This window comes from Rhineura floridana, chromosome 7 (assembly GCF_030035675.1).
Source record: "Rhineura floridana isolate rRhiFlo1 chromosome 7, rRhiFlo1.hap2, whole genome shotgun sequence".
In the NCBI taxonomy this organism is placed as follows: Eukaryota; Metazoa; Chordata; class Lepidosauria; order Squamata; family Rhineuridae; genus Rhineura; species Rhineura floridana.
In genome coordinates, this window is record NC_084486.1 from 7,431,280 (window position 1) to 7,445,969 (window position 14,690).

Below are 14,690 nucleotides of genomic sequence, written 5' to 3' on the forward strand. Positions count from 1 at the left end.
TTTCAGAACTTCTAGTTGGCTTCCAACCAGCTTGAATTTAAATCTGAGATAGAGAAATCTAGTCCTCCCTCCCATTTCTCTTGGCTCCTGCCTCCCACCTCCCTTATCTCATGCTTCAGCAGTGACAGGATAAAAGAAGGTCTTTCCCACCCTACTGAAGGCCTCTACAGCTGTCAGCTCGGGTTGCTGGGAAATGTACAGGAATACCCCGCTATACAGACCTTCACTTTACGGACACTCGCGAGTACAGGCATATGTCTTGTACTTTGCGATTTCTTGACTTGTGAACCGCCCAGAGAGCTTCGGCTATGGGGCGGTCTATACGCTTAATGAAATATATAAATAAAATAAATAAATTTACAGTAGCACCATTTCCCTGTTTACGTACGCTCACTTCGCAAGAACGGACACTTAACTACATGACACCGCCACCCAATCATTTTCCAACTACAAACTTTTTTCTTAAAATAAGGCGTACTGTGTTTATTTTAGTTATAAATGAGTTATTTACATCACTTATGCCCATATATGATGATTGCAGTGCAGTATATGTATCGATAAGTGAAAAAAGGTAGTGCTTCACTTTAAGTACATTTTCAGTTTACGTACTCGCTCTGGACCCATTACGTACGTTAATGCGGGGTATTCCTGTAGTTTCCCCAGCACTGTTGACAGTTATTAGCAGCTATGGGAAATTTAGTTTACCCCAGTATTCCTAGCAACTGACTCACAACCATGGCTGTATGCCAGACACCTGAGGGGGGGAGAGAGAGCCTTTCCTTCATCCCAATCCCATCTCTGGCACCACCAAAGCAGCAAAAATCTGATAACCTAGCAGGTGGGAGGCAAGAGGGGACTTGGAGGTTTGCAGGAGACTTTTGCATCATCACTACTTTAGACTCTTCACCTCATGTCAGAGGGAAATTGAGCAAGCCCGTTGGATTGTGACCTAAAGAGCAAGCAGCTATGACTATCATAAGCAGAGCACTGGTAAGGTTTAGGAGGTTCTGCCTCTGTTCTCAAGCACAGGAGAACAGAGCCATTCGGGAATATATTATTTCTTTATCTATTTGCTCATCACCTTGTACAGAAGAGTCTTAAAGCAGCTTAAAGTAAAGATACAATACAAACGGGGGAAATTACAAAAGAAATTAAAAACACAAGCAACAAAGCACTAAAAATGATCACCAACTACTTCACAGAACAATATTTTTTAAAAGGGCAAGCCTCACCTAACACCAGTATGATCATCATTAAATTAACCAATTACAAGATGTCCCACCACAGCAGCAGCGGGGAACTGAACATTTAAATGCCTGGGAGAAGAGGAAATTATTTGCCTGGTGCTGAAAATATATACAAGCCAGACCACAAAGTTCCCTGCTTAGTAGTTTAAAAAATAGCTTGAAAAAATTGAGACTAATGCTGAGTTAGCTGAGAGAGGCATGCATGGGGAACTAGTCAGAAACATCAGCCATTGGAAAGGAGGTAAGAAGTTGTGAGAGGACACTGAAATGCCACTCCAGGAAGCCTTGGGCTTGCTCACCATTCCCAAGAGAGAAAAATTCTAGCAAGCTTCATGTTCTTGTGGAGGTGCAGAATTTGAAGACCTTATTTGCAGTGCTACTTACCAATATTAGGGTGTTTTAATAATCGACAGATCCGAGCTTCACGTTCCAGTTTCTGGTGATCTAGAGGAGGAGGAGGAGAAAAGAGACAGAAAAAACAGAATTAGTTGGCAACTTATCTGTTCCAGGCCTTTGCTCTGATCTAAACAAAAGCCAGGCAGGCACACCAACAGATCCACCACTAATAAAAAGCAGGGGATGCCTGAGAGCAATCTCCTCCCAGAACTTGCCTTCCATCAGGATGGTTGAAATCCTGTACTAAATAGTGCAAATAAAGTTCATTTTTGGTATGGAAACTGCTGTCAACCTGCAGCAGCAGTTACTTCAAGGACTACTATTATACAGCAACTAAGAGCACAAGCTATGAAATGGTCAGTCCCTGGCTCAGATGAAGCCCTAGACAACCCTTTATTCTCAGCTTCACACACACGCACACAGTATCTTCAATATTAAGATAATAATAAAGTATGAATAATAAATCATGTATATATAACTTTTCATTGTCAAAGGGCTTTCTCTGCAATTCATAGTGAATCCTATGAGGTAGATTAGTTTGTGATTTAGAATTAGGACTAGCAGTTAAGAAGGGATCTGAATCCAAATCTGACCAGTCCAGGGGGATGCATGCAGAAAATCTCAGGTCCAGTCCCTAGCATTTCCAATGAAAAAAAAAACAATTGCCCTAGCCACCACTCACAGTAGTGTTTAGCTTTTGTATAGATTCCACATTCCAAAAGACAATGGCTTAGTTCTTATTGTGGTGGTGCCTCTGTCATCAAAAGTGAAGTGGATAGCAAATGAAGAGAGGATCTTCTCAGTGGTGGCACCATTTATGAAATTTCTCCCTAAGGAGGCTCATGTGCACCTAGTTTGCTATTTTTTGTATGGCAGGCAAAGACCTGTTTATTTCCTCAGCTTTTAATTGTAAAATTGTGACATTTTATCTGCTCCTTCATGTTTTTTAATTTTGTTATAAGCCAATTATACCTGTTGCTTTTTATGGTTTGCATAATTTGAGTGTAGAACTGAATTCCCTTGGTGCAAAACAAGCCCAAAAAATATTGGGCCAAAGGACAGCAGAATAGTCAAGAGACTAGGAACTGAGCTGAAGTCAGCCAGCCACGTGAAGGGAGGAGTCTAGAAAGTACAGAACACACTAAAGGAAAGACTTCAAGCACCTTGATGAAGAAATCCTTACTTGCTACCCTAAAAACCTTATTATAGCCACCTTGCACTCTCTCTCAGTGTTGACCTATTAAGATTCAGCAACCATACGAATCTCATTGATGAAACTGATTGGCAAGGTACAGTTGCAAACCCTTCTCTTACCAGAAGATTCTCAAGCCTATGTCCCCATCCCACGTTCTGCAGAAGGCTCAGGATCCTTGTTTATCAACTCCTAAAAATCTAATTCTCTGTAGCCTATGGTGATCATGTTGCCCCCATGAACGACTTACACTTCTAGTTAACTTGATTCTTAGGGAACCCATGTAGGGAAGCAAACAGCTGATCAGGCGAGCTGGACAGGGATGGACAAGATAGAAGCCTACCATGTGCTGTTCAGCCGGCCAGCTAAGATGGACAGCTGACCAGCTCACAGCCTCAGCAGACATGACATAACCAGTGAAATACCACAGGAGTTGTAAATCAAGAGCAATTGCTCCAGGAAACCTTACACCCTCTTGAGACACAGGAGGCAGGAGATGCGGGTAGTATAGTGATACCCATGTGTACAGCTTAAAACAAGGAGCCATGACCTCTATGCTCCCTGAAACCTACCTCATCGAAATGCATGCCCACACACAAACACACAGCTGGCTGCAAACCAATAAGGAAAGCACTCCAGTCACAAGGTACAGGAAAACTATTTCTGGTCAGGAGGAAAGAATTCCACCCTGTTCTGTCTCCTGGGCAACAAAACAGGCAGACAAGCACAAAGCAAAGAATTTAAGCTCCCTCCGGTTGTGCGGGACTCCTCCCGGAACTCCACGGCATCAGCCATCAAGCACTGTAAAAGGTCAGGCAAAAATGGTTCTGGGATCCCCACCACTGACTCACTTGGAATGTAGACAGTTCATCAATCAAAATGCTTATTTCAAAAGCTCATGTGACCATTGAAATGCCCTGCAATTATAGACTTTGAAATGAACTCAAACAGTCCACTTGAGTGTCCCCTTCCATATCAGCTTTTGAGACAGCACATTTCAAATTTTTAAATACTTATTTAAAAGAAGAAACATTGGAGGGTCATGTGTTTCCTCTTAGCTCCTGCACTGGAGGGAGGAGCTCATGCTGTCACCTGTGACAAATGTTCCTAAACTTTGGTTTTCATTACAAGGGACCAACCAGTCTGGATTTATTCCTGGTGCCCATGTGGTGCAAAATCATCACCACAGTCCTTGGTTGTTTAAGTGAAAATATCTCCAAAGCTTGCTGTTAGTAGCTTGGGAACAAACCTGTGAGGTTCATGCAACTTACTGTGGCTAAATTACCATCAAATATGGAAATCTCAGACTTGCAAGGCCTTTCCTAATACTATGCTTGGTGTTTTATTGGTTTTACCCAGGTCTGCTTCAAGACCTTTCCATGATAAAGGACATACGTGCACAGTTAAATCCAAGATTAAATTCAAAAAAATATGTTGCGTCTTGAACGCATCATCTTTGGTGACTCAGTTTAAGTGGTATGTCACAGTTTTTATATGAGTGGCACATTATCAATCTTAATGCCTATATTAAGGCCTACCCCAGGCCTGGTTCCAGTCTGAGGGTGGGGGAGAGGGCTGGCAGATTGCTCCCTGGCCAACTCTCTCCTAGTGTACTTCCTTCTTTTCTTCCATCTCTCCCACCCATTCACTCACCCAAAAATATGGAGAGGGCAAAGGACTGGCAGGAGGAGGAGGAGGAGGAACTTGCTCTCCCTTCTCTTCAGCAACACCTGCTCCTTGCTACCTTGACCAACTGCCAACATATTCAGGTGAGCAAGGGACAGAGCAAGAGTAAATGCAGCAATGTCTTTTCCAGGGCAGTGGCTGCTTCAGGCTAGTACCATTGGTTACCTGCCCACTTTGGCAGGAAGGGCAGCTAGAAGCAGCTGTAGCACTGGATAGGACACAGCGGCGGCAGCAGCCACCACTCCCCCTCCATTTCCTGGGAAGTAGTGGGATACTCAGTCTATTTCCAATCACTCACACACTCACTAGAATGGGCAAGAGAACACCAAGAAGAAGCTACCACCCGGAAGAGGGCAAGGGAATGAGAAGAGCCTTTATGCCTAACCTCTTGTACTACCTTGCTGTGGCAGGCAGGCAATCTGCAGTGGGAAAAGGAGCACCAGCCATGTGTGGTGGACAGGGGAAGGGGAGCAGTGCTCCATTGCTGAGGGACAAGCAAGCCCCAGCAGTGGCCCAATCCTTTGCAGGAAGATCATAGACAGGTAGCAGAGACTCCCCCTCCTCAGGGATTGAGGCATCAGCTGGCAGACAGGGCCAACCCTAGCCCAGCTGGCACATCTTATGGAATACCTTCAGAGTCCCATTCTCCTTTTAAAAATTTATCTCATTTATCTGAGCTCGCCCAAGCTTAACAAAGTCTGTCTTTGTCTCTCTACTTCTTGGGACCACTGGGCAAGGCTTGTCACGTGTTCTGTACACAACAGCTAGTTTTATAGGCACTTGAGATTATATATATTAGTCCTCTGACCATCTGAATGAGCAGAAGAGCCCCCACACCAATTCCAGTCAGCCAGGAAATCTGCAAGGAATTGGGAGCAGGCCTTATCCATGAGAGCCTCTCAACCACAGTATTCCCTCCTAAGAGAAGCCCACTTGAGACAAACTTTTCAGATATTGAGGAAGAGGTGAAACGTAAGCAAACAAAACACCCAAGCTCAAACCTTAAGTTCAACAACTTGGAATGTGAAACATATTGTGATTCAGAGGGATCCCAGATGTCATTTAATGGCATTAACTACACGTCTTTCGAATTATTTATCTCTAGTGAGTGTTTTGTTAGCCATTTCACTATCCTACTTAAAGAAAAGTGGAATAAAAGGTTGGACACACAAGTTAAATGGAATTCTGAACATAAGATGCAAGGGCTAGTTCACATGTACATGCATATTATTTGATATCTAGAAGATGGATGCATCAATTGACTTTAATGAAAAATACTGTGTGTGAGCTAGCGTAGCCAATGGTAGTTCCTTAGTCTGAATCTGCCATGAAGTCAGGGAAAGTCACTGTGAGCCTAAAGCCCTTCCCCCAATAATATGGTGACATAATAATAGAGACAACTGCTCTTCCATCTGCCTCAAAGCAGCCATGGCCGTTCGGGTATTCCAATCAAACACTAAAAAAACCATTGAGTGTCTGCTCTATTGTCTCCTCCCCCTTCCTCAAGGGCCCAAAACTTACTTTGCCAGGAGCTAGGACTACAAGTCCCAGAATACCTGGTGGAAAAACACTCGCCATTGGCGCTGGGTAACACCCACTGCCTCCACCTGCCCTCTGATAAATTTTTGGGGCCCTTGGGGCAGGATGTGGCAGCTGTGGTAGGGTTTGAGTGGAACGGAGATGGGCACACATTGATTCTGATTGTCACTCTTCAGGCACGAGGCCACCACTGTGTGAATTCTCACAACAGCCATATTCATATGACAATGAAGGTGAAGTGCATTAAACCCTTAGAAGTAATATTTAAATGTCAAGTATTATAATGAAGCACTGTGAAAGATTCTCTGAGATGTTAAACCTGTAATGGTTCATTCAACAAAGATGACCTTCATGTAAAGCTACAGGCATTCTTCGAAGAAACTGATTATCTGGACCCATTCCAATCTGATTTCAGGACTTAATTGACCTTGGTTGCCTTGATGGATGACCTTTATAAGGAGAAGGAGAGAGACAGAGAGTGTGACTCTGCTGCTCTTCCCTGATCTCTCGGAGGCTTTTGATACCATCAACCATGATATCCTACTCGACTGACCCATGGAGTGTGGAAACAGGAGGCACTGTGTTACAGTATTTCCAGTCTTACCTATGAATCAGTTTCTGAGAGTGGCGCTGGGTAAATTAACGTCATCCCCCTTGCAGTTATGCTGTGGAGTGCTGCAGGGTTCAGTCTTCTCCCCAATGTAGTTTAACATCTACATGAAGCCATTGGTAGCAGTCATTAGGGGATCTGTGGAATCATCTCCTCTCCGAAATAAGGCAAGCACCAACTTTGTTAGTTTGATGCATGCTATCATCCCAGTATTCGCTGTTTATTAATGCCAAGCTTTCGGTAGTACTGGCTGGTTTTACTGTGATGTTTGTATTTTTATGTGTTTGTTTTATGAGAAACATTTTTATTGTTGTGAACCATCCTAGTATTACCAATGAATACTTGTATTATTTAAAAAACACAAATAAATAAATAATGTATAGCAATGTACCACTCCTGGACAAACTGTAGTTAATCTCAACTATGGATAGTTAAAAAAAGCCAATGTCAAATCATAGGTTAGGAAGGTGGCTTATTTCAACTATCCGTACAAAGATTAACCACAATTTAGTGTTCAAACATGTACAAACTGTAAAAACTGTATTTTAAATTAAACAGAAATGGAAGCACCTAATCTCCTTCTCACAGACAAAAATTTCAAGAATGTAAAGCATGGTTTAGTGTTACGTCCAAACATAGCCTCATCATTCAGGCTTAACGCTATCACCTGTACTAATACAGTACATCTCCAGAATTATCTTCATAGAAAGCTCAAAATAAGGCTCTGAAGACTCAGTTAAGCATCTGTAAAATCACAGATTTCCAATAAGAATATAGATTTATAAATAGATTGGTGAAAGTGGTAGCAATTCACATTTTGAAGCAGCACTAAATCCCAATTCTAAAGTCCTCATTCCGGATGCAAAAATCAAGCTGGAGTTTCTTAGCAAGCTTTTTTTTTTTAAAGGGGAGGATGGGAGGAAGCCTGGGATGGAATATTTTCAAACAGATATACAAAAGCAGTGGCCATCTGCAAACCCCAGATGACCTCAGAGCTGTCAGCTAAGAACATTTATGTAACACAATTAAAGAAATATAATGAAAGGGTCAGTGTGCCTAATCAGCTGTCACGTGTTCCTCTCTTCTCCTCCACAAGTAAGACTGGAGAAAAGGACACCGAAAGCCATCCATCTTGGCCACCTCCTACTTCCCTAAGGGTGAACCAAATTAAAAATAGAAAGTCACAATAAAAAAGTGATCAATCTCAAATGAAATCAGACCAAGCTCAAAGAACTTGAGAGAGAAGGCCAGACAGAGATTTGCGGTCAGATGCCCTTACGGCATCAGAATATTCCTGCCATCACACACCACACAACAAACGCCCTCACATGCATGCATACAGAAAGCCAGCCACACACACACCACTCTGAAGTGATGGCTAAGGAGGATTTTTGTTACTGCTTTGGGAGACTGTAATACAAAACAACACTTTCCAGGGGAAATAGGAAGACCAGAAAAAGATTCAAAGAGGCCATATAAGATCCCTTTCTGCTTCACTTCCCCAACCACTCATCTACTCAACCAATTAAAGAATTTTTACTTGATAAATTGCATGAGCTTTAGTTAATCTATGGATTAGATCTACATGTAACAAAAAATAATCAAAATGCAAGGGTTGCTTGCAATACTGAAGCAGGCACCATCTTAGAAGAAGCACGATGTTGGCCTTCTCTAACACACAGGATAGAAGGTCTCTTAAAGACAGCAACTGCCATCTTTAAGAACATAAAAACAGCCTGCTGGATCAGGCCAGTGGCCCATCTAGTCCAGCATCCTGTTCTCACAGTGGCCAACCAGGTGCCTGGGAGAAGCCCACAAGCAGGACCCGAGTGCAAGAACACTCTTCCCTCCTGAGGCTTCCGGCAACTGGTTTTCAGAAGCATGCTGCCTCTGACTAGGGTGGCAGAGCACAGCCATCACGGCTAGTAGCCATTGATAGCCCTGTCCTCCATGAATTTGTCTAATCTTCTTTTAAAGCCATCCAAGCTGGTGCCAATTACTGCATCTTGTGGGAGCAAATTCCATAGTTTAACTATGCGCTGAGTAAAGAAGTACTTCCTTTTGTCTGTCCTGAATCTTCCAACATTCAGCTTCTTTGAATGTCCCCGAGTTCTTGTATTATGAGAGAGGGAGAAGAACTTTTCTCTATCTACTTTCTCAATGCCATGCATAATTTTATACACTTCTATCATGTCTCCTCTGACCCGCCTTTTCTCTAAACTAAAAAGCCCCAAATGCTGCAACCTTTCCTCGTAAGGGAGTCGCTCCATCCCCTTGATCATTCTGGTTGCCCTCTTCTGAACCTTTTCCAACTCTATAATATCCTTTTTGAGATGAGGCGACCAGAACTGTACACAGTATTCCAAATGCGGCCGCACCATAGATTTATACAATGGCATTATGATATCGGCTATTTTATTTTCAATACCTTTCCTAATTATCCCTAGCATGGAATTTGCCTTTTTCACAGCTGTCGCACACTGGGTCGACATTTTCATCGTGCTGTCCACTACAACCCCAAGGTCTCTCTCCTGGTCGGTCACCGCCAGTTCAGACCCCATGAGCGTATATGTGAAATTAAGATTTTTTGCTCCAATATGCATAATTTTACACTTGTTTATATTGAATTCCATTTGCCATTTTTCCGCCCATTCACTCAGTTTGGAGAGGTCTTTTTGGAGCTCTTCGCAGTCCCTTTTTGTTTTAACAACCCTGAACAATTTAGTGTCATCAGCAAACTTGGCCACTTCACTGCTCACTCCTAATTCTAGGTCATTAATGAACAAGTTGAAAAGTACAGGTCCCAATACCGATCCTTGAGGGACTCCACTCTCTCCAGCCCTCCATTGGGAGAACTGTCCGTTTATTCCTACCCTCTGCTTTCTGCTTCTTAACCAATCCCTTATCCACAAGAGGACCCCTCCTCTTATTCCATGACTGCTAAGCTTCCTCAGAAGTCTTTGGTGAGGTACCTTGTCAAACGCTTTTTGAAAGTCTAAGTACACTATGTCCACTGGATCACCTCTATCTATATGCTTGTTGATACTCTCAAAGAATTCTAATAGGTTACTGAGACAGGACTTTCCCTTGCAGAAGCCATGCTGGCTCTGCTTCAGCAAGGCTTGTTCTTCTATGTGCTTAGTTAATCTAGCTTTAATAATACTTTCTACCAGTTTCCCAGGGACAAAAGTTAAGCTAACTGGCCTGTAATTTCCGGGATCCCCTCTGGATCCCTTTTTGAAGATTGTCGTTACATTTGCCACTTTCCAGTCCTCAGGCACGGAGGAGGACCCGAGGGACAAGTTACATATTTTAGTTAGCAGATCAGCAATTTCACCTTTGAGTTCTTTGAGAACTCTCGGGTGGATGCCATCTGGGCCTGGTGATTTGTCAGTTTTTATATTGTCCATTAAGCCTAGAACTTCCTCTCTCGTTACCACTATTTGTCTCAGTTCCTCAGAATCCCTTCCTGCAAATGTTAGTTCAGGTTCAGGGATCTGCCCTATATCTTCCACTGTGAAGACAGATGCAAAGAATTCATTTAGCTTCTCTGCAATCTCCTTATTGTTCTTTAGTACACCTTTGACTCCCTTATCATCCAAGGGTCCAATCGCCTCCCTAGATGGTCTCCTGCTTTGAATGTATTTATAGAATTTTTTGTTGTTGGTTTTTATGCTCTTAGCAATGTGCTCCTCAAATTCTTTTTTAGCATCCCTTATTGTCTTCTTGCATTTCTTTTGCCAGAGTTTGTGTTTTTTTATTTTCTTCATTTGGACAAGACTTCCATTTTCTGAAGGAAGACTTTTTGCCTCTAAGAGCTGCCTTGACTTTGCTCGTTAACCATGCTGGCATCTTCTTGGCCCAGGCGGTACCTTTTCTGATCTGCGGTATGCACTCCAGTTGAGCTTCTAATATAGTGTTTTTAAACAACTTCCAAGCATTTTCGAGTGATGTGACCCTCTGGACTTTGTTTTTCAGCTTTCTTTTTACCAATCCCCTCATTTTTGTGAAGTTTCCTCTCTTGAAGTCAAAAGTGACCGTGTTGGATTTTCTTGGCAATTGGCCAGTTACATGTATGTTTAATTTAATGCGGATGACATTCAGCTCTATCTCTCGTTTAAATCTTCACCAGAGTTGGCTGTGGAGACCTTGTCCAACTGCCTGGAATCCGTGAGTGGATGGATGGGAAGGAACAAGCTAAAGTTGAACCCTGATAAGACCGAGGTACTACTTGTGGGGGACAAGAGAAGGTTGGGCGATATTGACCTGAAGTTCAGTGGGGTGAGTCTACCCCTAAAGGACCAGGTCCGCAGCCTTGGGGTTGTGCTTGATTCCAGGCTGTCCATGGAGGCTCAGATTTCGGCAGTGAGCCGGGCAGCCTGGTACCAACTACACCTCATACGAAGGCTGCAACCCTACCTTCCTGTTCATCAGCTCCCACTAGTGGTACACGCCCTGGTCACCTCTCGTTTGGACTACTGTAATGCGCTCTACGTGGGGTTACCCTTGAAAACGGTCCAGAAATTACAACTGATACAAAATGCGGCGGCTCGACTACTTACGAATAGTCGCTGCCGAGATCACATCATACCAGTGTTGTTCGATCTACACTGGCTTCCAGTTGTTTTCCGAGCCCAATTCAAGGTGTTGGTATTGACCTTTAAATCCCTACACGGTTTCGGCCCAGTTTATCTCACGGAGCGCCTTCAACGCCACCAATTATGCCGCCCGACAAGATCAGCCACACAGGGCCTTCTCTCAATCCCGCCAACAAAAACAGCCAGATTGGCGGGTACAAGAGAGAGGGCATTCTCAGTGGCGGCCCCCACTCTTTGAAACTCCCTCCCACAAGATCTCCGGCGCGCCTCTTCCCTAAATGTATTTCGGAAAGCCTTAAAGACCTGGCTCTTTCAACAGGCCTTCGGGGTATCCGGGGAGGGTTAATTGTTATAACTGTATGCCTCCTGCCCAGTTTTAATATTGTTGTTGCAGATGTATTGTTTTTATATTGTATCACTGTATTTTATCAACTGTATCTTAATGATTTTGTAAGTCGCCTAGAGTGGCCATCGGCCAGATAGGCGACAAAGAAATTAAATTTATTTATTTATTTATTTATTTTATTTAATAGCACTATGATCACTGCTCCCAATCGGTTCAGTGACTTTTTATAAGTACTTGTATTTTTCCCCCCAAGAATACATCTAATTAATCAAGGACACATTTTTAATTGATCAACATGTTTTTCATTGATTCATAGAAACATTACCACCCTAGCATTTGAGATGCTTCAGATGCAGAAACATGTGTCAAGCATATAGCTTATTATATAGGACCAATTATCCTCAACCAACATCACAAAGAGCACTGCTGGATCAGATCAAAGCATAATCTAGTCTGGCATCCTCCATCAACAGTATGGTCAACATGCCTCTAGGAAACTCACAAGCAGGACATGAGCCCAATAGCCCACTCCCATTGTTTTCCCCCCACAACTGGTATTTAGAAGCATGCTACCTCTGGTCCTATAGGTAGTATATGACTAGTAGCCACCTCCCTGTGTCACCTGGAGCATGACCTTCACTGCAAAGAGGACAGACAGAGTGAAATCCTACTGATTCTCCTGGACCACTCAGTGACTTTTGATATGAACAAGGCATCCTTCTGGATCATAAGAACATAAGAAGAGTCTGCTGCATAGGCCAATGGCCCATCTAGTCCAGCATCCTGGTCTCACAAGGGCCAACAAGTGCCCATGGGAAACCTGCAAGCAGGACCTGAGTGCAAAGAGCACTCTCCCCTCCTGCGGTTTCCAGCAACTGGTATTTGGAAGCATACTGCCCCCTCTTATGGAGTTAAAGCATAGCCATCATGGCTAGTAGCTGTTGATAGCCTTTTCCTCCATGAATTTGTCTAATCCCCTTTTAAATCCAACAAAGCTGGAGGCCATCACTGCCTCTAGTGGGAGCAATTCCCATAATTTAACCATGCACTGTTTGAAGAAGTACTTTCTTTTGTCTGTCTTGAATCTCCATTGGATGTCCCCAAGTTCTAGTGTTATGAGTGAGGGAGAAAAGCTTTTCTCTGTCCACATTCTCCATGCCATGCATAATTTTATACACTTCTATCATGTCACCTCTTAAGCACCTTTTCCCTAAACTAAAAAAACCCCAAATGCTGCAACCTTTTCTCAGAGGGGAGTCACTCCATCCCCTTGATCATTTTGGTTGCCCTTTTCCGACCCTTTCCCAGCTCTACAATATCCTTTTTGAGCTGAAGTGACCAGAACTGTACACAGTATTCCAAATGCGGCCGCCTGGGGTGGGAGTTGGAGAAACTGTGCACCAACAGTTCCAACTGCAACCTGTCAAAAAAAGAGGCAAAAAACTCTGTTCATGAGTCCTTAACTGAATGCACACCTGAAAAGGTGCTTTGTTTGCATCTCAGGCATTGTAGCTATGGGTAGATGATACCTTATTTCTGTCTGGGTGTTGATAATTTATTTGGTCTTCCAGGCTTTTATGTCACAGCCTTTGTTTTCTTCCTCAGACACACTGAGGGCCATGTATTCTCTCCACAGGCTACAAATTTACCACAGAGAGGTTCAGGGTCTCTGAAGTCAACTGTCTTTTGGGTTGTACAGTGACTCAGTATTCTGGAGAAAATGGAAAGTCACAGCAGTCCTATTTTCTTGTTACTCACATATAGGACAATCATAAGTTGAAGTGGGAACAGGGGGTGCTCCTGGCTCTGCCACCACTGGCACACATCTGGGCTAGCCTTGTCTCTGATGTCTGCATGCTGGGCATGGACATCTCCAAGGGTACCCCTATGTACAAGCAGCTGCTCATCCACAGGGGTCATTTTGTGGACATCCATTTTGTGGACCTAGTCTGGGGATGTGACATCAGGAATCAGGGCCAGGAACAGAGCCCCTGATCCAACACATGACTGCCCTGCACATGAGTAATGCGTGAAGCAGGCTCTTGTTGGTTTAATAGCTATGTTCAGACCAGAAGCACCCCTTCTGACCACAACTCGGCACATACAAATCTCTCACGGAAAACAACACATGTCTCCAGGTCTATAGTATAGCTGACAAAGGAACATGCACAACATCGTGGAGGGTCACTACCAGTCAGAACCATTGGCCTGACAGTCCAAAATGGCTTTGTTATGTTCATCCTGTGCCCCACCAACTCCAAAGTCCACCAGATGCCACTATTTTTGAGGCTGTTACTTAAAAGAGCCAGTGTGGCGCAGTAGTTTCAGTGTTGGACTACGACCTGGGAGACCAGGGTTCAAATTCCCACACAGCCATGAAGCTCACTGGGTGACCTTGGGCCAGTCACTGCCTCTCAGCCTCAGAGGAAGGCAATGGTAAAACCACCTCTGAATACCGTTTACCATGAAAACCCTATTCATAGGGTCAACGTAAGTCGGAATCAACTTGAAGGCAGTACATTTACATTTGTTACTTAAAAGAGCATGATTTTGGGGTATGCTGGCTTTGACCCATTCCAGAAATGGAAGGAGCCCTCTCCACTGATGGAATAGGGGATGAACTCAACAAGTCCTAATTTCTGGGAACTTCCGGGAAGGGTTGCTTTGCCTGTGCTGCCTCTGAGTCGAGCTCTCGTCTCAGAAGAAGCTTTTTCAGCTTTAAAATCAGTCAAAACGTTCTTTTTGACTGGTAAAGATTTTCTCCCGGACAGGGAGAAACGTAGAGATTAACCACAAAGCCTGTTTTTGTGGGGAGGACTGGATTTCATTTATTTATGAGAGAAGGTTCAAACTGCAATGCCGGACGGACTTTCATCAAGCTCTAGCTGATTACAGCGACACGTTTATCTTTTCTTCAAAGAAAAACGGACTTTAACAGGCAGATAAGCATCCTTCTCTCTATTGTCTTTTTTCACTTGGTTTAAATTGTTGCAGCAAAAAAGAGATTTGTCAATGAATCAGCTGTGAAGAACTTCTGGGTGAGTTATGGCTTTTCTCTTTCACTCACGAAATTAAG

At 43.5% G+C, this 14,690-nt stretch overlaps 1 protein-coding gene across 22 annotated transcripts in view; it reads right to left on the minus strand.

Annotated features, from left to right (window-relative positions):
• Positions 1-14,690, minus strand: part of CAMK2G (calcium/calmodulin dependent protein kinase II gamma) — a 267,247-nt gene that overhangs the window by 160,958 nt on the left and 91,599 nt on the right. For all 22 annotated transcript variants that reach the window (XM_061634805.1, XM_061634808.1, XM_061634804.1 and 19 more), the window contains exon 3: positions 1,632-1,691. In XM_061634805.1, coding sequence (XP_061490789.1) covers positions 1,632-1,691 — 60 coding nt within the window. The remainder of the gene's footprint in view (positions 1-1,631; positions 1,692-14,690) is intronic.